At 41.2% G+C, this 24,437-nt stretch overlaps 1 protein-coding gene across 1 annotated transcript; it reads right to left on the bottom strand.

Moving 5' to 3' along the window:
* Positions 1-2,056: 2,056 nt before the first annotated feature.
* Positions 2,057-8,640, bottom strand: LOC102870269 (60S ribosomal protein L36-like). The gene is made up of 3 exons (XM_006888143.1): positions 8,614-8,640; positions 8,493-8,528; positions 2,057-2,335 (listed from the first exon to the last, which is right to left on the bottom strand). The coding sequence occupies exons 1-3, from the start codon at positions 8,638-8,640 to the stop codon at positions 2,057-2,059; spliced, it is 342 nt and encodes a 113-aa protein (XP_006888205.1).
* Positions 8,641-24,437: the final 15,797 nt, after the last annotated feature.

The raw sequence follows: 24,437 nt of genomic DNA, 5'->3' as shown, positions 1-24,437 counted from the left end.
TGAATTCCTGTTGTTGAGCTTCAATCTTCACTGAGGGCCAGTCATCAACTGTTTAAGTGTTCAATTATCAATAAGCTGAAGTCTGTGGAAGGCCATAATGGCCCTGCTTTAAGTGGTTCGCTACTACCGCAGCTCACCACGCTGTCTCTGCCTCTGCCACCGTCTTGGATCTGTGTATCTTCGTTTTTTAAAAAAGGCATGGAACTCTTTACAAATTTGCGTGTCATCCATGCACAGGGGCCGTGCTAATCTCCGTATCAATCCAATTTGAGTAAAAGTGCTGCCGAATCGAGTACTTATTGTATCTTCTTGAGATTCTTGTTATGTGCCATCGAGTCACCAATGAGTCATAGCGACACTATGTACAATAGCTCTGAATGCTGCTCAATCCTGAGCCCCATTTCCCTAGTTACTGTATCAGTCGATCTCATCTGGGTCTTTCTATTCTGCCCTTTTCCTCCACTCTTCCAAGCATGATGTCCTTCTCCAAGGACTGGTCTCTCCTGGCCACATGCCCAACGTATGTGAGAAAGACCTTCAAAATCCTTGCCTCCAAGGAGAAAATTGGTTTCACTCTCTCCAAGACAGATCTGTTTGTTTTCTTGGCGGTCCAAGGCTTCTCCGGCACCACAACTCAAAGGCATCAATTCTTCTGTCATCTTTGGTCATTGCCCAGCTCTCTGATGCATAGCAAGTGATAGTGAATAGTATGGCCTGGATCAGGTGCACTTTAGTCTCTAAACTGACATTGTTGCTTCTTGTTACTCTGGAGAGGTCCCTGACAGCAGCCTTCCCCAGAGCAATTAGTCCTTTTTTTATTTTACTTTTTCTTTTACACCCCCAATCATGATGCTCTTCTCCAAGGAAGAGCAATTAATCTTTTGATTTCCTGCCTGCTGGTGTTAAGAGTATTGATTGTGGAGCCAAGCAAGCTGAAATTCTTAGCAACCTGAATCTCTTCACCATCTATCATGATGCTGCCAATTGTCCCAGTGGTGAGAATCTTTATCTTACTGATGTTGAGTTTCAATCCATATTGAAGATTGCAGTCCTTGACCTTCTGCAGCAAATGCTTCAGAAGGTTCTCCTAATTTTTGGTAGGCAAGATTGTATCATATGCATAACACAGGTTGTTGATGTGTCTTCCTCCAATCCTGATGCCATATTCTTCCTCATAAAGCCTAGACTCCTGAATGATATATTCTGCATATAGATTGGAAAAGTATGGAGACAGGATGCATCCCTGACACACTCCCTTCCTGATTTTTAACCATGCACTGTTTCCTTGCTCTGTTCTGATGCCTGCTTCCTGATCCAAGAATAGGTTTCACAGGAGCACAATCAGGTGTTCTGGGATTCCCAATTTTCTCAAGGTTAGCCACAATTTGTTGTGATCAACACAGTCAATTGCCTTTGCATAATCAATGAAACTCAGAGAGACATCCTTCTGGTACTCTCTGCTTTCAGCCAAGATCCATCTGATGTTGGTGATAATGTCTCTGTTGCCATGGCCTTTTCTAAACCTGGCCTGTATTTCTGGTAGATATCTGTTGCTGTACTGTTCCAGTGATTTTTGGTTAATTTTCAGCAGGATTTTGCTCACGTCTGTTTATCAGTGATGATGTTGTTGTCGTTATGTGCCATCGAGTCGCTTCTCATAGCGACCCTAAACCCTGCTCTGTCCTGTGCCAACCTCACTATCTCTGACACACCTACTCCCATTACCCCAGTCATTGAATCGATCCATTTCATCGAGGATCCTCCTATCCTGTGCTGTCCTTTCACCCTCCCAAACATGATATCCCTCTCCAAAGACTGGCCCCTCCTTGTAACATGCCCAAAGTATGTCAGACGAAGCTTCAGAATCCTTGCCTCCAAGGAGCAGCCCAGTTTCATCACAATTGCCTCTTAATCATATATTGTTTCATTAATTTCTTCTGTGTCAGCCAATTCTTTTTGGTACAGCAAATCCGTGTATTTCTTCCATCTTCTTTTTTTTTTTTTGTTGGTTACACTTTAATACATCAGATGGGCTTTGGTGGACAGTGGGGCACATTCAGTCCTTCTTGGCAGCTGCCTTCCTCATGGCAGCCAGGACATTGCTGAGTTCTTCTCGCTTCCTCTTGGCGCGGATGTGTGTCCCCACCCTTTTCTTGATGAACTTGAGGGCCCGCTTGTCCTTGGAGACCTTGAGCAGCTCCATGGCGCGTCGCTCATAGGGTGCGAAGCCACACACCTCCCGGATCATGTCCCGCACGAACTTGGTGTGCTTGGTGAGGCGCCCGCGGCAGCGGCTGTGCCTCGGCTGGCTCACGTTCTTGGTGACTTTGTGGCCCTTCCATCTTCTTTTAATGCTTCTTGGATCGTCCAGTATTTTTTCCCATAGCATCCTTAAGTATTGCAACTCAAGGCTTGAATTTGTTCTTCAGTTCCTTCAGCTTAAGAAATGCTGAGCAGTTTGGCCCTTTTGGTTATCTGACTCCAGTTCTTTGCACATTTCATTATAATATTTTGCTTTGTGTTTCCGAGCTGCCCTTCAAAATCCTTTGTTGAGTTCCTTAACTTCCTAATTCCTTCCCCATTGCTTTGGCTTCTCAGAGCTCTAGTGCAATATTCAGAATCTCTTCTGATAGCCATATTTATCTTTTCTCCCTCCTCTGTCTTTGCAATGACCTCTTGCTTTCTTCATGAATGATTCAAACTTGTTCCTGAGGTGATTTTTAAATTTAGGTGTGAAAGACTCAAGGTCAAATTTTTGTTCTTGTGGATTTTATTTCATTTTTTTTAGCTTTAGTTTGCACTTGCATATGAGTAGTTAATGGTCTGTTCCACAATCAGCACCTGACCTAGTTTTCACAGCTGATACTGAGCTCCAGCGATTCTTTCCACAGATGTAGTTGATCTGATTCCTTTGTGTAACATCATCATCAGGTGAAGTCAATGTGTCTAGTCACCATTTATGTTTCTTATAAAAGGTATTTGCAATAAATAAATCATCAATTATACAAAATTCTGTCATTTTATCTCCAGCCTCATTTCTGTTATCAAGTTCATACTTTCTGACTACTGATCCTTCTTCTCTGAGATTCTGATTATTATATAATATTGTCTCTTTTAACTCATCTTGACTCAATGTCTATTTTGTCTGCTATCAATACAGCAGCTATTTCAGTTCTCTTTTGGTTGCTATTTGCATAGGATACTTTTTCTGTTCTTTAACTTGCAACTCATTTGTGTCTTTGGATCTGTGATCTCTTTCCTGTAGACAGCATATTGATTAATTATGGTAAGATTCTAGTGTTTGGGGGCCTTTTTTACTTTGACAAACAGAATTTTATTTTCTAAAGTTTAGAACTTAGGCTTCTAGGCCAAGTTCAGTATAAAAATTCTAGAGGACTGTCCCCCCTCTGTTTCCTTCAGCATCTGGAGGCCCAGCATTCCCTGAAGACCTCCTGTCTTCTGTAATTCCTTGACATCAATGAGTTTCATCACGCAGAGGCCTGGGACCCCAAAGACACACTCCATTCCTGGCAATTTTTCCTATTGGCACTGAGTTGCCCTATCATGGTGGTGTTTTTGTTTTAAATATACTCTGCAGTTCTCTGTCTTTTGATTAGGTCATTTACTCCATTAAACTTAATCTATTTACCTTTAATTATCTGTTTGATAGGGTTGCTATGAGCTGGAACTGACTCAGTGGCAGAGGATTTATTTTGCTTTAGAGTTTCTGTTAAAGATGAAAATAAACTTGGAAGCAGATAGTAATAATGATTGTATATCATGGTTAATGTAATTTAAATTCACCAGCTGAAGATGGGATTCTCCTGTATGATTAACTGCCCTGAAAATCAGCTATGGGTCAGCTGTGTTCTGACTTGATGATACACAATTGTACACATAAAGGTGGTATAAGTAGTAACTGTCTTATTATAGTTACATATCTTTACAATTAAATGAGGAGGTTTGAAAATGTGCATTGCCCATAACAATGGTGTCAGTGTCAACTTCTGAGGTGTCACTATCAGGCCTCTGTGACCTCTCTTCAACACAGCTCCTCAGTTATTCACATTCAAGGCTGAAGGTGTCATAGAGAACTATGAGGAAAGATGGACAGTTTCTGTAGTAGCTCTGTGTTAGTGAAAACTCATCTGCCCAAGTTCCAAAAGGTCAACTGAGGTCTTGAACAAATCTATAGAAACAGCCACTTTTCAGCTTCTTTTTTTTGTTCGCTTTACTTTATCTAAGATAAATTTTTTAAAAAATTTATGAAAAGTTACAGAAAATTTGAATTTCCATTCATTCATTGTTGCACTTTTCTCACCACCCTCAAGCCTCCCTCCCAGTACACTGCCCTCTTGGGAAAGTACAATTCTTTCATTGTTTTACAAACCCTCCCCCAGGTCCACTCCACTATGCAGCCTTCGCTCTGGACTCCTGTCATGACAAAACTACCTAATCACATATCCCTTTTAAACAGTCTTCTCCCTCATCTGTTTCAATGCAGTATACATTATTGAACCCATCTTTCTCAGTCTCCCCCCAACCCCTATGTCAGTCCTGTTTTACAACAATGGCACCATGAAGTATTTGTCCTTTTGTGACTGAGATATTTCACTCAGCATAATGTCCTCCAGGGTCACCCATTTTGTATATTGCATGAGTTCCTTGTTTTTCAATGCAGCGTAGTATTCCATTGTGTGAATATACCACAGCTTCTCTCTCCATTCATTTGCTGATGGGCACTTCGGTTGTTTCCAACTCCTTGCTATTGTGAACAAAACCGCGATAAACATGGGTGTGCATATATCTGCTTGGATGTTAGTTATGGTCTCTTTGGGGTATATTCCCAGCAGTGGAATTGCTGGGTCAAATGGTATCTCTATTTGCAACTTTTTGAGAAAGTGCCATACCGCCTTCCACAGTTGTTGCACCAATGATTAGGCATTATTTGTATGACAACAGTGCAGTATAAGACGTGCATAGCAAAGTGGACTTGGGGAAGGTTGGGGGAGAGGGAGGAAATTGTGCAACAATGAATGAATATATTTTTGAAGTGAATTCGGTGGAGATGGGGGGGAAATGTGCAACAATTAAGGAATGAAAATCCAACTTTTATGTAAACGTCCATTAAAAATCACAATTTTTTTAAAAAGTAAGTTTAAAGTTCAAGTTCAGGATCCCAACTCTAAGAATATTCTCTTTGTCAGCTCTGTGGTGGGGAATCATCAGCTCCTCTAGCCTTGACATTTCTCAGTTCCTGGGTGATCTCTTTTTCCTCTCATCTATGTCTCTCTGTCTTGGCTCCTTTTAAAAGATAATTTACAAGTAATTACATTTAGGACACATCCTGCACTGATATGGCCTCACTAAGATAACAGAGAAACTTCTGTTCCTAACTAAGATACATCCACAGAGTTGGTGATCTAGGCCCTGAACAGGTCTCTGTTTACCAGTGTGAGAGAACCGGCTTTTAGGGTTTTCTAGGCTATAAGCTGCACAGGAGGACACCACCAGGTCTTTTCCCCATGGAACTGCTGATGGGTAACCACCTTCTCCACTGAGATTTGCAGCCTCCTGAAAACCAGCCATAAGTCTACTGACTCAACAGTAGTAAGAGCTGTTTTACCAAGAACGATGGCCTTTTCAAAAGTCTGCTTCCTTCTGAGAACAGGATCAACGTGTGTGAGATGAAATCTCACCAACTTCCTTTTAAGGAGCATTCTGGCTGCACTTTTTCCAAAACAGTTTGTTCTGGCAGTTCATGGTGTATTCAGTATTTTTTGCCAACAAAATGAAAAGGCATAATTTCTTTTTTTTATTTTTTTATAATTTCTTTTTTGATCTCTCTTGTTTACTGTCTAACTTTCACATGCACATGGGGTTGGGTCAGACACACTTCAGTCTTCAAGGTGACATCCCTGCTCTTTAGTGCTTTTATTTGCAGCAGATCCGCCCAATGCGAACATGTAATTTGTTTTCTTGACTGCCACTTGAATGGGTTTTGATTGTGAATCCAAGTAAAATGAAGTCCTTGACAATGTCAATCTTTCTCCTTTTATCAAGATGTTTAGTGGTCCAGTTATGAGGATTTTTGTTTTTTTTATGTTGACATATAACCTATACTGATGGCTAGTTTTGTTCTTCAGTAAGTGCTTCAATTTTCAGCAAGCAAAGTTGATTCATCTATATATCCATCACAAGTTGTTTATGAGTCTTCCTCCAATCCTGATACTGCATTCTTTTTCTAATAGCCAAGCTTCTCAGATTATTTGTTCAGCATATGGGTTGAATCAGTGAAAGATACAACTCTAATGCACACCTTTTCAGGTTTTAAACCACATTATCTCCTCGTTCTGTGCAAGCAAGTTCCTCATTTACAGCGTCCTCAAGACCACAATGAAATCTTTTGAAATAATTTATTATGAGCCTAAGATGATTCCATAGTTGGATGCCCTTACATATTCAGCAAAATGCAGGTAGATTTCTTTCTGGCACATTCTGCTATCAGTCAAGGTCTAACAGATGTCAGCAATCCTATTCCTCTTAGCACTTCTTCTGAATCTCACTTTAATTTTATGGCAGTTCTCTGTCTAGATAATGTCTATAACTCCAATCATTTAAAAAATAACTGTCAGCAAAATTTTGTGTGTGATATTCATGGGGAGCCCTGGTAGCCTAGTCCACAGGGAGTTGTACTGCTAATCCAAGGGTGGGGCCATCTGCTGGTTTGAATCCACCCACAGCTTTGCAGGAAAAGGATGGGCAGTCTCCTTCTCCTGCGAGTACAGCCTCAGAAAACCTGCTAGGGGGTGAGCTCTGAGTCCATTCTGCTCAGAGGCAAGGACTTTGAGCAGTTTTTTAAAATTTGAATGATGTTAATAATATTGTTGTCCCATAATTGTCTGCATTCTGTTGGATCACTTTCTTTTGGAATGAGTACAAATATGAATCTCTTCCAGTGAGTTGGCCAGATAGCTATCTTCCAAACATATATTTTTGGGGAACAAAATGAAATATTTAACACACACACATCAGTCTCCAGTTGGAGGTCAAAAATCCTAGGTTTCCCTTGGACCAAGCCTGGTTTGGTGGGATTTTGCCAAGCCAGAGCAAGCACAGCCACAGGCAGGGTCTGAGCAGACACTGCCCTGTCAGCATGTGAACACAGCATGGAGCAGGCATTCCCGACACATTGGGCCCAATCCCATCCTACACATTTTCACTTAATCCTCATGGTGATACTAGAAGTGACAGTCTCTAGCAAGCTCCATTTTACAGAAGAGAATACAAAACTAGATGGCATAACTCCGTTTCCCCAGGCCACAGGGCAGAGTCTATCTAACTAACTAGAGATTAGTTCAAAAAAGTTCCCCAGAAGAACATACACTACCCTCTATCCATTCTTTTCTTCAGGATGAAGGTCTAATGGGGACACATGAGTAGGCCCTTGTAGGTTCAGAATGGCCAGACTGGGCCCACACAAAGGCAAACACTGGTGGGCATGTAAAAAGGCAAGGGCAGGCAGGATTGGAGAAGGCTGGTTCTTGCCAACTCTCAAGAACTATCAGCAATGACTGACTCCAGCCAGCAGATGGTGCCGGAGAACCAGACGGCTATGCACACCCAGGGAGGAGACAGTGGTAAATAAGATGGACAAGCTTTCTCCACTCAGAAGGCATTTTTGTTGGGTTACCTGTGATAAACTCAAATAAGAGTTTGTTATCTTGGGCAGTGAAGGAAAGAGGTGCTAGAGAAGATGACTCATTCCTCTTGCCATCAAGTTGGGAGGAACTTACAGCTGACCCTCCTTTGGGTTTCTGAGGCTATAAATAATTACACAAGAAGATGTTATCTACACTTCTTCCTTGGAGCTGCTGGCAGATTAGAACGTCCAGAGAGGTGAGGCCTAGGGGTTAGCAGCTCAATTCCCCATGGACTACCCCACTAGAACTTCCTAGGATGTGGCTGGGGAAGTATATTTAAGCATAAATCTACAAAGAAGGCAGCAGCAATAGAATGACATGGTAGGATGTTCAAGTAGAGAAAACACCACGGGCAAAGGCTTTCCGATTAAAAAGGGCAGGAACAGTACAGCCAGCATCATTGTGATCAGGAAAGGAATAGAGAAAGATGGGACCACAAATTCAAGTTAAAGGATGATTTATGAGTTTTCTAGGACATCAAAAGAAGATGATATTTTAAATTATTTAATAAAGAAATTTAGATTTATTCCATTTGCATTAAACAGACTTCACGTGGTGTGGTGGAGTCTGGTAAAATCAAGAAGTGCAAGATCTGATTTACAGCTTAGAAAGATCACTCTTGTCACTGTGTATAGACTGGGCTGCAGTGTGGGGGGTGGGAAAGAGGGAGACTTTTTACTAGGACAAAGGCAGTGGAGTTAAGAGGATGTATCTTGGAGATCCAGCCAATGAACTGGATGTGGGTGATGAAATACAGTGGCAGTGGTACATAAGTGAAGTAGACAATACCTTTAGTCCTAGGAAAACTGGGAAAACCAAGGCACACTATATTTCCTGACATGGTTTATGATGAGTTGTGCCTTAGGCAGGTTGAATCCACCAGCAGCTCCACAGAAAAATTACAATATACTGTCTTGGGAGCCACGTACTGGACCATGTTCAACAGTGACCATACAGGAACAAACTAACGAGTCTTGCTCCCTGTTTGGCATTTGAGAGACTCAGCATAATCCCACTAACTCAAAATTGTCACTTGGGGGGAAAAATCAAAGCATCAACTTGTTAATATGATACTCATGATGCTTTAAAAAAAAGAAAAAAGCAATGTGCAGAACAGTGCATGTCAGATATTATTCTAAATCTGAGCATCCAAATTAAGATAGACTAGGAGGAAGGATTGGCCATCCACTTCCAAAATAACAGGACTTCAAAATCCTATGTACAATGGAGTACACTTTGAGTAGACTAGCAGTATGGCAACTGAACTGAGCTCTCAAATTTGGAAAAACAAATAAAGAACAGTTGTAAGCAGACACTAAAGACTGGAATGTGGAATGGGAGATTTTGCAGATCGAGGCTAAAGTATATTTAGAATTATTAATTATGAGACAGACAACCAAGAATGAGATAGAACAGAGAGCATAAAGCAGGGGTCAGCAATTCTCAAATGAAGGGCCTCAAACCATGCTTCTCTGTGCTTTTATTGATAATCAGGAGAAGCAAATCATAAAAAGAATTCCTTGTAAGTGAAGATGAATTTTTCTCCATTGTCAACCTAATGCTTTAGCTCAGGAAGTATTTCACATGTATTAACACCCCCTCTGTAGGGGGGCCCTAGCTGTCTCTTGTCTGCAGGGAATAGCTCATTTTCTGTGATCTGTCACAAGAGAAATCCTAACTTATAAATTTGTAATTCCTTCAATTCCTGAATAAGCATGTTTTTTCATATAATATTTGGTATGAAATTTGGCTTTCCATAGGAAGAAGCATAGATGTAGGAAAACTAGATATCATTAAGAAAGAAATGGAACACATAAATATTGACATAGTATTGGCGAAATGAGATGGGTTGGCATGGGACATTTTGAATAAGATAGATGATCTATTATTTGTGTTTCATTGACTATGCAAAGGCATTTGACTGTGTGGATCACAACAAACTGTGGCTAACCTTGAGGAAAATGAGAATCCTAAAACACTTGTGTTTATGTGAAACTTATACTTGGACAAGGAAGCAGTCCTCAGAACAGAGCAGGGAAACACTGCACGGTTCAAAATCAGGAAAGTAGTATGTAAGGGATGCATCCTATCTCCATACCTTTCCAGTCTATAAGCAGAACAGATCATTTGTGAAGCAGGGCTTTATGAGGAGGAATGTGACATCAGGATTGGAGGAAGACTCATTAACAACTTGCCTTATGCAGATGACATAACCTTGCTTGCTGAAACTGAAGAAGACCTGAGGTGCTTGCTGCAGAAAGTCAAGGACTGTAGCCTCCAATATAGATTGAAGTTGAACATCAAGAAGACAAAGAATCTTACTGAGCCAACTAACAGCAACATGATAGATGGAGAAGAGATTAATGAGTTGCACTGGGAACATATTATGTCAGGGACCTCTCCAGAGCACTGAGTAGCAACAATGTCAGTCTAGAGACTCAGGTGTGCTTGATCTAGGCCATGGTCTTTGTAACTCCTTGCTATGTATCAGAGATCTGGACAATGACTAAGGATGACAGAAAAAGAGCTGTGGTGCTGGAGAAGAGTATCAAACGTACTATGGACTACTCAGAGAACAAACACATCTGTCTTGGAGAGGGTGAAACCAAGTTTCTCCCTGGAGGCAAGGATCTTGAAGCTCCATCTCACATACTTTGGATTTGTGGCCAGGTAGGACCAGTCCTTGGAGAAGGACATCATGCTTGGAAGAGTGGAGGTACAGCACAGAAGAGGAAGACCCTGGATGAGATGGGTTGACACAGTAACTGGGGTAATGAGGGTAGGTGTGTCAGAATCAGTGAGACTGGCTCAGGACAGGGCAGATTACAGTGCTGTTGTACATAGGGTCACTATGAATTGCAGGTGACTTGATGACACATAACATCATACACATGCACAAAACATACACACACACACACACACTCCAACAACCCAAGCTGCTTCCAGAGAACCACCGTCCAATGATTATGAGGCATATAGGGCATGCTCACTCTGAAACAGGCATGCTTCTGTGTGCTGGAATGATTTTGTTGGTAGCTCACAAACCATTAAGAGTAACTTCACAGGTAGCAATGTTGGGATGGGGAGGAAACAACTTATTCGGTATACATCTTTATTGTAGAACTTTTTTTAAAAACAGAAGATAAACTTTGCTCCATATCCAAATTTGTGAATTGGATCTGGGCATCAAACCTTACAAGAGAGTTGGCCTTGGCTTCTGGGTTCTCTCAGAGTCACAAGAAGAGGTCAGGGTGATCAGATGAAGTTAGCATGAAATTTCATCCTTCTTCAAGCTCAAATATCTGACGAGTTTGACAGTTGTACAGAATTAGATGTTTTTAAAATACTCTAAGAGCATTCTGATATCAGATAATCAAAGGGGCCGAAGTCGCTCAGCATTTCTTAAACTGAAGGAACTGAAGAACAAATTCAAGCCTTGGGTTGCAATAATTAAGGATGCTTTGGGCAGAATATTAAATGATCCAGGAAGTATTAAAAGAAGATGGAAAGAATATACGGAGTCATTATACCAAAAAGAATTGGTGGACACAGAAGAATTTCATGAAACAATGTATGCACCAGAGCCTGTGGTGATGAAGGAAGAAGTTCAAGCTGCTCTGAAAGAATTGATAAAAAACAAGGTCCCAGGAATTTATGGTATACCAATTGATATATTTCAACAAAGAGATGCTGCTCTGGATGTGCTAAGTTGTGCCAAGAAATCTGGAGAACAACCACTTGGCCAACTGACTGGAAGAGAGCTTTATTTGTTCCCATTCCAAAGAAAGGTGATCTAACAGGGTATGGAAATTATCAAACAATATCATTAATATCACATGCAAGCAAGATTCTGCTGAAGATTATCCAGAAACGACTGGAATAGTACATCAACAGAGAACTGCCAGAAGTGCAGGCTGGGTTTAGAAGAGACTAGGGATATTGTAGCTAATGGTGAAAGCAGGGAGTACCAGAGGAATGTCCATCTGTGTTTCATTGACTATGCAAAGGTGTTTGACTGTGTGGACTACAACAAACTGTGGCTGACTCTGAGAAGAATGGGAATCCCAGAACACTTGATTGTGCTTATGAGAAACCTATACTTAGATCAGGAGGCAGTCATCAGAACAGAGCAAGGAAACACTGCATGCTTCAAAACTCGGAAGGGTGTACGCCAGAGATGTGTACTATCTCCATATCTTTTCTATCTATATGGAGAACAGATTATCTGGGAGACTGGGCTCTATGATGAGAAACATGGCATCAGGATTGGAGGAAGACTCATCAACAATCTGTATTATGCAGCTGACACAATCTTGCTTGCTGAAAACTGAGAAGGACCTGAAGCACTTCCTGCAGAAGGTTAAGGGCTGCAGCCTTCAATATGGATTGAAGCTCAATATCAAGAAAACAAAGATTCTCACCACTGGCCTGATTGGCAGCGATTGAGATTGTAAACAGCTTTAGTTTGCTTGGCTCCAAAAGCAACACTCTTGGCACCAGCAGGTAGGAAATTGAAAGACGTATTGCATTGGGAAATTCTGCTGTCAGAGACTTCTCCAAAGTACTGAAGAGCAATGATGTCAAACTGGAGACTAAGGTGAGCCTGATACAGGACATGGTCTCTGCAATCACTTGCTATGCATCAGAGAGCTGGGCAATGACTAGAGTTGATAGAGAATTGATGCCTTTGAGCTGTGGTGTTGGAGAAGAGTATTGAATATACCATGGACTGCTAAGAGGATGAACAGGTTCATCCTGGAGATGGTTAAACCATGTTGCTCCTTGGAGGCAAAGATTCTGAAACTTCATCTGACATACTTTGGACATGCTGCAAGGAGGAACCAGTTTTTGGAGAGGGACATCATGCTTGAGAGGGTGGAGGGGAAATGTGTGAGAGGAAGATCCTCAACGAGATGGATTGATTAAGTGACTGGGGTAATGAAGGTAGGTGTGTCAGAGACAGTAAGATTGGCACAGAGTAGAAGAGGGTTTAGGATAGTTGTACATAGGGTCGCTATGAGTCACAGGTGACTCGATAGCATATAACAACAACAACAACCTAGCCAAAGAAGAAGAAATTGAGAACAAGCAATCAAGATGCATTGCTGATAATTGGTGACTGGGATGCAAAAGTGGGAAAATATGGGCTTGGTGATAGAAATAGAATGAATTCTGTATTTACAAGAATTTCTTCATTACAAATACATCTTTTTCTCCAAGAAAATATGGAACACATCATGAATTTGTGTGTCATCCTAGTGCAGGGGCCATGCAAAATCTTCTCTGTATCATTCCAATTTTAGTATATGTGCTGCCGAAATGAGCACACCATTTTTTTTTTTACAAATACTTTTTCTTTAAAGACCCAAATGATGACTTTATACGTGGATCTCATCTGATGGGCTAGGAATCAGATTGACTTCATTTGTGGGAAAAAATCATTGCAGCAGCTCAATATTGGCCAGGGTGGACTGTGATTCAGATCATTAATTACTCATACGCAAGTTTAAGTTGAGGCTGAAGAAAATTAAAGTAAGCCCACAGGAACCAAGATATGATCTTGAATCAATTCCATTTGAATTTCAAGATCATCTTAGCAATTGGTTTGAGGTACCAATAATCGAAGATCAGATAAGTTGTGGGATGATATCAAGGATATCATCAATGAAGAAGGCAAAAGGTCATTACAAAAACAGAAGAGAAAGGAAAAATTTGAAATGGATATCAGAAGAAACTCTAAAAATTGTACTGGAGCATCGAGGAGCCAACACCAAAGGAAAACATGCCAAAGTAAAAGAGCAGATTTCAAAGGGCACCTTGGGAGGACAAAGTATTATAATGGAATGTGCAGAGAGCTGGAATTGGAGAATAAAAAGGGAAGAACTCGCTCTGCATTTCTCAAGCTGAAAGAACTGAAAAACAAATTTAAGCCTCAAGTCGCAATATTGAAAGATGTCATGGGCAATATATTGATTGACCCAGAAAGCATCAAAAGATGCAGGGAACACGCAGAATCTCTGTACCAGAAAGAACTGATTGACACTGAAAAATTTCCAGAAGTACCATATGAACAGGAACCAATGGTAATGAAGGAGGAAGTGGAATCTGCATTAAAGGCATTGACAAAAAGTAAGGCCCCAGGAATCGATGTGATACCAATTGACTTGTTTCCATTAACAGATGCAGGGCTGGATATGCTCACCAGTATATTCCATGAAATTTGGAGGACAGCTGTCTGGCCAATAGATTGTAAGAGGTCCATACTTGTTCTCATTCCCAAGAGAGTTGATCCAGCTGAATGTGGAAACTATCACTCAGTATCATTAATATCACATGCAAGCAAAATACTGCTGAAAGATCATTGAAAAACAGCTAGAACAAAAGTACATAGATAAGGAACTGCCAGAAGTTCAAGCAGGAAGAGACCATGGCACCAGGGATATCATTGCTGATGTCAGATGGATCCTGGCTAAAAGTAAAGAATATCAAAAGAATGCCTCTTTGTGTTTTATTGATTATGCAAAGGCATTTGTCTGTGTGGATCATATCAAGGCAATGAGAAGAATGGGAATCCCAGAGCACTTAATTGTGCTCATGTAGAACCTGTATCTGGAACAGGAGGCTGTTGTGTAAACAGAGCAGGGAAGTATTGCATAACTGAGAAGGGAGTGTGCCAGAGTTGTATTCTCTCCATACCTATTCAATCTGTATGCTGAGAAAATTATCCGAGAAGCTGTACTTTACGAAGAGTATGGCATCAGGATCGAAGGGAGACTCATCATAACCCACATTATGTAGATGACACAACCTTGCTTACTGAAAGTGGGGAGGACTTGAGGCACTTGTTGCAGATAATCAAGGAATGCAGCCTTCTGTATGAATTGCATCTCAATGTCAAGAAAACAAAGATTCGTACCACTGGACCCACAGCCAATATCATGATGGATGGAGAAGAGAAACTGTCAACAGCTTTATCTTGATTGGATCCACAATTAATATTCTTAGTATCAGCAGTCAGGAAATACGGGAACACATTGCACTGAGAAAATCTGCAGTTAGGGAATTCTCCAAATTATTGAGGAATAATGATGTCAGTTTGAGGTGTAAGGTGTGTCTGATCCAGACCATAGTCTTTCCAATCACTTGTTACGCATCTGAGAGGACAATGCATAAGAATGACAGAAAAAAGAATTGATGCCTTTGAGCTGTGGTGCTGGAGAAGAGCACTGAACATCCTATGGACAGCCAAGAGTACAAAGTTGTCTTGGAGACTGTACAGGTGGAGTGCTCTTTGGCAGTAAGAATGATGAGGCTTTGCCTCACATATTTTGAGCATGTTGCTAGGAGGGGCTATTCCTTGGAGAGGGGGACATGATGCTGGGAAGGGTGGAGGCTCGGCAAAGGCGAGGAAGACCCTCAACCAGGTGGATTGATGAGGTGACTGCCACAATGGGTGCTTGTGTATCAGGAACTGTGAGGATGGCACAGGACAGAACAGAGTTCAGATCTGTTGTTCATAAGGTCACTATGGGTCTTACTCGACTCAATGGTACCTAACAACAACCAATTAATACCTCTGGTGGCATACTGGTAAGAAGCTATACTGCAATCCTGAAGGCACATGGTTCAAGGCAACCTGCCGCTCCATGGGAGGATGGGCAATCTCTTGTGGGATTAACTGCCTCCACAAACCCACCAGAGGGTCAGCTGTGGGTAGGTTCCAACTCTATGGTACACACCACCACCACCCAATTAATTAGGGAGCTCAGGTGGCCTAATTGTAAGAACCTGCACTGCAATCCCAAATCTACCAGCTGCTATGTGAGAGGATGGGCATTCTCCTCCTGAGTTATTATTGCCTTTGAAAACCTGCTGGAGGATCAGTTCTGACTCAGTAGTACTCAATACACAACACACCAAATAATTCATCACCACATCACTATCACCTTTTTTTGCTGCATATGCAGCTTAAAAATAATGTGGGGAAACCCCCTATTTGAAGCCTTTCTGGCTAAGAAAAAACCACATGCACCTCTTCTGACTTGCCTGTCTATTGGCATTAAAACACACAAAGGGGCCGACCTCATTTGTAACCCAACAATATGCCCTCCTTCACAAATGCTGGATGCATGAGAGCCTCGAGCTAGTTCGGAATGTCAGCTATTGCCTTTAGGCTCAGAACACTCAAATTAGGTATTTCAAGAGTTATAAATAACTTCTTCTGTACTCTACCATACCCAGTGAGGTATGCTACTGTCACTCGGGTTGACAGCTGTGATTCTAAGTAGTGGTGTAAACAAATAAATACACTCTAGAAGCAGTTTGCTGATTATTTTTGATTCATTTATTTTCATTTCCTTAAAAAAATTTATCTAGTACCACTTCCAGAGGCCCACCCTATCCTGAGGTGAACCTGGAAAAAAATTAAAAGACCCACAAAGCCGAGTATTTTGAAAGGAACAAGAGTTATGGTCGGAATTACAGGTAAAACACTCCCCCCCCCAACTCCAACCCTGGAGACATATCTAGATCTTACACCCCTTCACCCACCTGTGGCCACAAGACCTGACATCTTTATTTTACTCACATTTCTTTCTTCATTCACCCACTCTAATGTTGGGGCAGTGAGTTAGTTCTTTGTTGTTATGTGCCGTCGAGTCGCTTGCTACTCAGAGCGACCCTATGTACAACAGCCCTAAACCCTACTCTATCCTGGGCCAATTGCACTGCTTCTGACACACCCATCCCGATTACCCCAGTCACTGTTTTTACTTATTTTTTTTTTCAGACAGATCCTTGAGAGGACTCACAGGATTAGACCAAAGTAGAGACTGCCCTCTTTCTCTGTATGTAGTTCTGGGAAATAATGCTCAAGACCAAATATATTCCATAGGTCCTGTCCCCTTTTCCTCTACCTGGCAGCTTGCTGCACTCCACAGACCCCTGGGGTCTTCACTGCTACTGGAAAGGGGATTCTGTGAAAGGGAAAAGTTAGACCCAACAGCAGGAGCATATCTATACTTGCTATGCTTTTCTCATGCCTAACTTGTTCCCGATACATCCACACACACCTGACCTTGGAGTCTGGAAGCACACCTATGACTGGGCCTAAAAATCTACTTGAGAAATAGCTTTCATTTCTGCTCCTCAGGTTCCACTTACAGGTGAAATTTTTGGGGCCGTAAAAGTCCGAACCAAATTAGACCACTGAGTGTCCTTGAAGCCCAAGAAGGTATGCAGATTCCCACTGAGGGCTCACAAGAATCTTGGGCACTTTGACCTGGACTGGCAAAAGACAGAAGAAATGTGTCTTGGAGAGTGCCTCCTCAGAGGAAAGGCTGGTACAATTTCATTTCACATACTTTGGGCATACTGTTAGGAGGATCCAGTTCTTGAAGACAGATACCACATGTGTGCTAACTGGACAGTGGAGGGGCAGATCCTAACAGGATGTACTGACATGATGACTCTATGGTGGGCTCTAGTGTGGCAGAGAATAGTGCAGGGCTCAGATCTGATGTTCGTAAGATTGCTTTGAGTCGTACTCAACAATGTCCTGTGGAGTGAGGCACAATCTTAACTCCTTCTTCTATGGCTTTCACTAATGGACAATGGCTGGGTGGCTACATCCTACCACTGTGCTAAGAACTCCTAAATAATTTCTTGAAAGAACACATCTATTTAAGTCCACTAACATCTAAACATTTTTCATACCAACACTGTAAAGACAGTTGAAGAAATTATATCCCACAAACAAGAGTTTTCCTTGGGTTCTTACAAGTAAAACAAGTGCCATGCAGCAGTGGCTTTTTGTGTGATAGCAATATTTTACAAAGTCAGAGTGGTGCAAATGGTAAAGCCCTTGACTTCTAGCTAAAAGGTGAGCAGAGAAACCTCAAAACCAGGCTTGGCTCACTATTTCTATGGTCACAGCCTTGAAAACCCTACAGAGGTCATCATGAATGACACATTGACAATCCAGACCAGGAAGCTAACGACCAACACGCTACTGCAGTGGAAACAATGGTTATTTATGCTCTTCACCCCGTGAAGGCAACAGTGTCTAAGAGAAATTTGGGGGAAAGGGTCAAAATGTGTACAGGATCACATCAGATGTCATCTTTGTGTCTGGACCCAGCACCCACGTTGGTGGTGGCAAGCCTACAGGCTTCTTGATTTTAGGACTCCATAGATTATGCAATGTCCTTTTGCTGTCTTTATAGATGATACAGGATAGGTTCATATCTCTGGTTCACAGGGTCACTACTGATGGCACTATCAATGGCACCTAACAGGTTATGCAAAGAACCCAAATACAGACTTGCAAGAAATTGTCTAAGAAAAAAAAAGTCAAGGAAACAATGCTAGAAGGAAGAAAGCCAGGGGAATTTCAAAGGCCATCACTGGAGCTGGCAAAAAGAATAAACATTCACCAATGACTTAATCTGTGATGACTGCACAGCATTTGCCACCAGAGGATCACGAAACTATAAAATCCTTTAAAAACATCCCCTATTCCAAACAGGCCTTTTCTGCACACAAGCTGGAATCCATTCAATGGCAGCTAACAAGACCATACACTATCTTATGCAGAGAAAACTGGGGGAGAAACATATACCTCCTCAAAAACACACACCACTCTTTTTCAAATACTTAAATACTTCTGTCAAGTCCATGGAGGTGAAAACACACAATTCAGCTTCAGTGATAAGGATTTGTACAGCCTTCAGTTTCAAAAATTTATTATAATCATCCTCTTTTAGCTCGTGGGAGAGGAATTCCGGTATGGACACGGCGAGAGACACATTAAATTTAGTCTTCTGCTTAGTCCCCTGACTCACCTTTGTTTAATTTCTAAACTTTTATGTACATTATGTATTAATATTCAAAAACCTGTATTTTTCTTCCTTCAGATTTACCCAGGAGAAAAAAAAATTTAACTTATTTCAAGAACAGTATTCCTGTAATCCAACCATGCCCTTTCAATGACATCCCATTTCTGTCTAGTCAGCAGTAGTAGGCAATTAATGCATTAAAAAACAGAAATAAATGTACTTATTATAAAATGTGTGAGAATAGGTTGTGGTTGGAGACGGCTATGTCTCTAAACAGAATACACTTAAAAGTAAGTAAGCCTATTAACTAAACGTGGAAGGAGGAGTGGCATCCACTTCCATAATAGCTTGTCTCCAGAAACCCTGTGAACCTGGGGAGAGGATGAAAGGTACCCAAGCATCGAGGACCCTCCTTCATAGGGTTGATATGAGTTGCCTGCGACTCAACAGCACTTAACAACATTAACTAAATGAGGACCATTTCTAGGAACACACCACACAGGGCTGGTCAAAGTCACTACTAAAACAAAGGAAATGTCACATGTATATTTTGTTTACCAACACCGACAAACTACCACCAATCACAAGCCCTAAATCTCTTAAGCCAGAAGTTGAGGACTGGGGCAGGTGGTGTGTGAAGAGGGGAGACAGCAGTAGTTTTTAACCCTAGATGTAAATTAGAATTACTTGTACATATAAAAAAATCTATGTCTGGGCCTTCTCCAAACAACTTGTCTATGCACATCAATATTTGCATATATTTGAACAATAATTGTATGAACAGGTCTTCCTTGTATACCTTCGGGTATTGTCCTATCACTGACAGTACCGTGCTTCAGGAGAAATCTTGAAATGCTCTTTGACGAAGAATGTGACATATTCCTTTTCATTTGTCGCTCCTGGCACCGTGTAACTGATTCAAAATGGCCAGCATCAGACCACCTCAGGTCACTAACACCCAAGATATTGATCTTTATGCATTTCATTTTTGACAACTTCCAATTTTTCTACATTCCATGTTTCAACTATTACTTGGTATCTGGTATGGTTTCTTGAGTCTTGCCACATCAGCAAATGACGGTCCTTCATTAGATGAAAACTTTACTCCATCCTTGTCTTAAGTAGACTCCACATCAGGTCTCTACTTCAGATCTTCCTTAGTCACATTTTGAGTGTCTTCAACTTGAGGCACTGATCTTCCAGCACAATATCCAACAATGATCCTTCCCTTACCTATAGCGTTTCCAAAGGCCTGTTATTTCAGAAGTGGATGGTCAGTCCTGCTTCTTAATCTGGCAGCTCCGCTGAAATGTCAGCATGGGTGACCTTGTTGGCATGTGAAATACTGTCAGCACAGCTTCCAGTATCACAACAAATTACAGTATAAGCTGACAAACAAGTGCTGTTCACACAATTATTCAAATATATGCACACTATATAAGCCAAAGACGGAAGAAATTAAGGCTTTCTACTAACTTTGCAGTCTGAAATTAACCAAACATGCTATTAAGATACATTAGGAATAACTGGCGAATGGAAAGCTAAAGTTAGAAACACAGCCTTGGTGAAAGAAATGAGGCTGGATGGGGGAAGGGATTGAATAATAAAATAATTTTTTTCTTTTACTTTTCAAAAAGAAAAGCAAATGTAGGGGAGGGGTGGGCAGAAAAAAGTGCAACAATGAATGAATGGAAATCAAAGTCTGTAAACTTTCATTAAAATAAAGAAAAAAGAAATGAGGCTGGAGATCACACAACAGAATTTCATACAATGAGTAAATCTAAAAAGCAAACACATGAACAGCAATTGTACACATGGACTTCACATAATGGACTACACAGGAATCAGAATAACTATCTATGGAAAGAGTGAAGCATCTCAGTTATCAGCAGTCAAAACAAGGTAAGGAGCTGAATAGACCAGCAACTACTCATTTGCAAGTTAATTGAAGAGTAAGAAAATTAAAATAATTGCACGAGAAACAAAACAGAACCCTGAGTCTACCAAATTAAAAAAAATATTAATAATCTCAAGCATCAAGATTTGATGCACTGAACCCTTAGGACCCAAGACCAGACAGTTGTGGGATGACTTCATCCATGAAGCAAGCAAGAGGTCATTACAAAGATGGGGTGGGGGTGGGAAGACAAAACCAAAATGGATGGAACAACAGACCCTGAAACTGGTACTGGAATAAAAAGAAACTAAAAGGAGGAGGAATGCTGAATGAAGACAGCTACAGGAGATTTCAAAGGGCATCTTGAGACAACAAAAACATAGTAGTATAATAAAATGTGCTAAGACCTGCAAGTAGAAAACCAATAGGGAAAAACACCATTTCTCAAGCTCAAAGAACCGAAAACCAAACACAAGCCACAAATTACAATATATAAGTGCTTCTACTAGCAAAGTACTCAATTCTGTGGGAAGCATCAAAAGCCATGAAAGGAATACTCACTGTACCAGTAAGAACTGGTTAACACAGATGCATTTTGGGAAGTAGCATACTATCAAGAACCAATGGCACTAAAGAAGTACAAGTTGCATTGAAGGTATTAGGAAAAAAGTAAGTCCCCAGGAATGGATGGGATGCCAACTGAGGTGTTTCAGGAAAGATGCAGCCCAGGATGCACTCACTAGTCTATGTGGAAACATATGGATGATAGGTCTACCTGGCAACTGATTGGAAGCGATACAGATTTGTTACCATTCCAAAAAAGGTAATCAAACAGAATGTATAAATCCTACAACTATCATTAAGTAAAATTTTGAATATTAAAAAAAAATGGTTGGAGAGCTCTGGTAGCCTACTGGCAAGAAGCTACACTACAATCCCAAAGGTGTGTGGTTTGAATCCACCAGACACTCTGCTGGAAAAAGAGGGGCAATCTCCTCCTGTGCCAGTCGGATCCGATTCAACAGTACACAATTATTAATAAATTAAAAAAAAAAGGTTGGAACAGAAACATTAACTGGAAACTTCCCAAAAATTAAGCTGAATTCAGAAAGCCATGAACAAGGAACACCATTTCTGGCATCACATCTTAGGTGAAAGCAAGACACCAGAAAGGTATCTACTTACGTTTCATGGATTACATAAAGGCATTTGATTGTGTCGATAAATTAAGAATGGGAATCTCAGAACACGTATTTGTGCTCATGCAGCATACATACATTGATCAAGAAGCAGTTGTCTAAACCGAATAAGGTAATGTTGTTGTTATGTGCTGTCGAGTTGCTTGCGACTCATAGCGACCCTATGTACAACAGCCCTAAACTCTGCTCTGTCCTGTGCCAATCGTACTATCTCTGACACTCCCATCCCGATTATCCCAGTCACTGAATCAATCCACCTCATAGAGGGCCTTCCTCTCTGCGCTGTCCCTCCACCCTCCCAAGCATGATGTCCTTCTCCAAGGACCGGTCTCTCCTCACAACATGTCCAAAGTATGTTAGACGGAGCCTCAGAATCCTTGCCTCCAAGGAGCCATCCAGTTTAACCCTTTCCAGGACAAATCTGTTTTCCTAGCGGTACATGGTATTCTCAATACTCTTCTCCAGCACCACAGCTCAAAGGCATCAATTCTCCTTCTATCCTCCTTAGTCACTGTCCTCTCTGATGCATAACAAGTGATTGCGAAGACCAGGGCCTGTATCAGACGCACCTTAGTCTCCAGAGAGACACCATTGTTCTTCAGTACTTTGGAGAGGTCCCTAACAGCAGACTTTCCCATGGCAATGCGCCTTTTAATTTCCTGGCTGCTGGTGCCAAGACTGTTGACTGTGAGCCAAGCAAACTAAAGCTGTGTACAATCTCAATCTCTTCACCATCCATCCTGATGCTGCCAATTGGTCCAGTGGTGAGAATCTTTTGTCTTCTTGACATTGAGCCTCAATCCATTTTGGAGGCTGTACTCCTTGACCCTCTGCAGCAGGTGCTTCAGGTCCTCTTCAGTTTCAGCAAGCAGGGTTGTCATGTGCATAATGCAGATTCTTGATAAATTGCCCACCAATCTTGACCCCACATTTCTCCTCATAAGAGCCCAGCCTCCCGGATAATCTGTTCTGCATATAGGTTGAAAAGGTATGGAGATAGGATGCATCCCTGGCATACGCCTTTCCCAATTTTGAACCATGCAGTGTTCCCTTGCTCTGTTCTGACGACTGCCTCCTGGTCCAAGTATAGGTTTCGCATTAGCACGATCAAGTGTTCTGGATTCCCATTCTTCTCAGAGTCAGCCATAGTTTGTTATGATTCACGCAAATACTTTTGCATAGTCAATGAAACACAGATAGACATTCCTCTGGTATCCCCTGCTTTCAGCTAAGATCCATCTAACATCAGCTACAATATCCCTAGTACCAAGACCCCTTCTAAACCCACCCTGGACTTCTGGTACTTCTCTGTTGATGTGCTGTTCCAGTCATTTTTGGATAATCTTCAGTAAAATCTTGCTTGCGTGTGAAATCAGTGAGATTGTTCTGTAGTTTCCACATTGTTGGGTCACCTTTCTTTGGGATAGGAATACAGATCTCTTCCAGTCAGTTGGCCAAGTGGTTGTTCTCCAGATTTCTTGGCACAACTTGGTGAGCACGTCCAGGGCAGCATCTGTTAACTGAAATATGTCAATTGGTATACCATCTATTCCTGGAGCCTTATTTTTTGCCATTTCCTTCAAAGCAGCCTGAACTTCTTCTTACATCACCAATAGGCTCTTGCTCATATGTTGTTTCATGAAATTCTTGTCGTCCAATTCCTGTCGATACAGTGTCTTAGTATATTCTTTCCATCTTCTAATACTTCCTGGATCATTTAACATTCTGCTGAAAGCATCTTTGATTATAGCAACTCAAGGTTTGAATTTGTTCTTCAGTTCCTTGAGCTTAAGATATGCTGAGCGAGTTCGGCCCTTTTGATTTTCCAACTCCTTGCACATTTCATTGTAATATTTTGCTTTGTCATCCCGTGCTGCCTTCTGAAATCTTCTGTTCAACTCTTTAGTATCTTGAATAAGGTAATACATAAGTTTAAAATCAGGAAAGGTATGAATCAGGAATAAGTCCTTTCTCCATACCTATTCAATCTGCAGTGCTGAGGGTGTAATTCAAGCAGCTGGTCTATATGATGACCATAGCAATAAGATCAAAAGAATACTCATCAATAATCTGCCATGCAAATATATCTTGCTTCCAAAAAAGTGAAGACTGGAAGCACTTAGATCAAAGACTACAGCTTTCTCTATGGGTTACATACTAACATTAAGAAAACAAAAATCTTCATGAGACCAATATGCAACCACATGACAAATGAAGATTGACTTAATTTTACTTGGCTCCAAAGACCTCTCCAAAATGCCAAAAGCAGCAAAGATATCAGTTCTAAGATTAAGGTGCACCTGATGCAAGCCATGGTTATTTTTAATTGCTTCCTATAAAAATTGGACAAGGTAGTAAGGAAAGCTTAAGATGAACTGATGCTTTAAATTGACATGTTGGAGAATACTAACCCACTGACTGACAAAACAAGTATGTCTTGGAGAAAGTGCAACCCGAGTGTTCCCTGGAGATAAGGATGGTGAAACTTTGTCTCATATTTTTGGGCATGATGTCAGGAGGCAGTCCTTGAAAAAAAGATACAATGCTGGGAAATGTAGAAGGGGAAACCTTCAAGATAGACACAATGACTCCGATAATGGACTTGAGCATGATGATGTTGATGACAGCACTGAATAGGGTTGCTGTGAGTTAAAAGTTGGCTGGATGGCACCTAAGAACAATAGGGGAATGAAGGCTGAGAATTCTAACAATTTTTTCCCCTTTCAAACAAGTGTTAACACTTTTCTGTAAAAGTAACTAAATACTAACATCTAACATTTCCATTTAAATGATAGCAAACCTC

Source organism: Elephantulus edwardii, unplaced genomic scaffold, assembly GCF_000299155.1.
Source record: "Elephantulus edwardii isolate Elephantulus edwardi_28Jun2011 unplaced genomic scaffold, EleEdw1.0 scaffold00064, whole genome shotgun sequence".
In the NCBI taxonomy this organism is placed as follows: Eukaryota; Metazoa; Chordata; class Mammalia; order Macroscelidea; family Macroscelididae; genus Elephantulus; species Elephantulus edwardii.
Note: the sequence above shows the minus strand (reverse complement) of the source record. Positions and strands in the feature narration are given on the sequence as shown.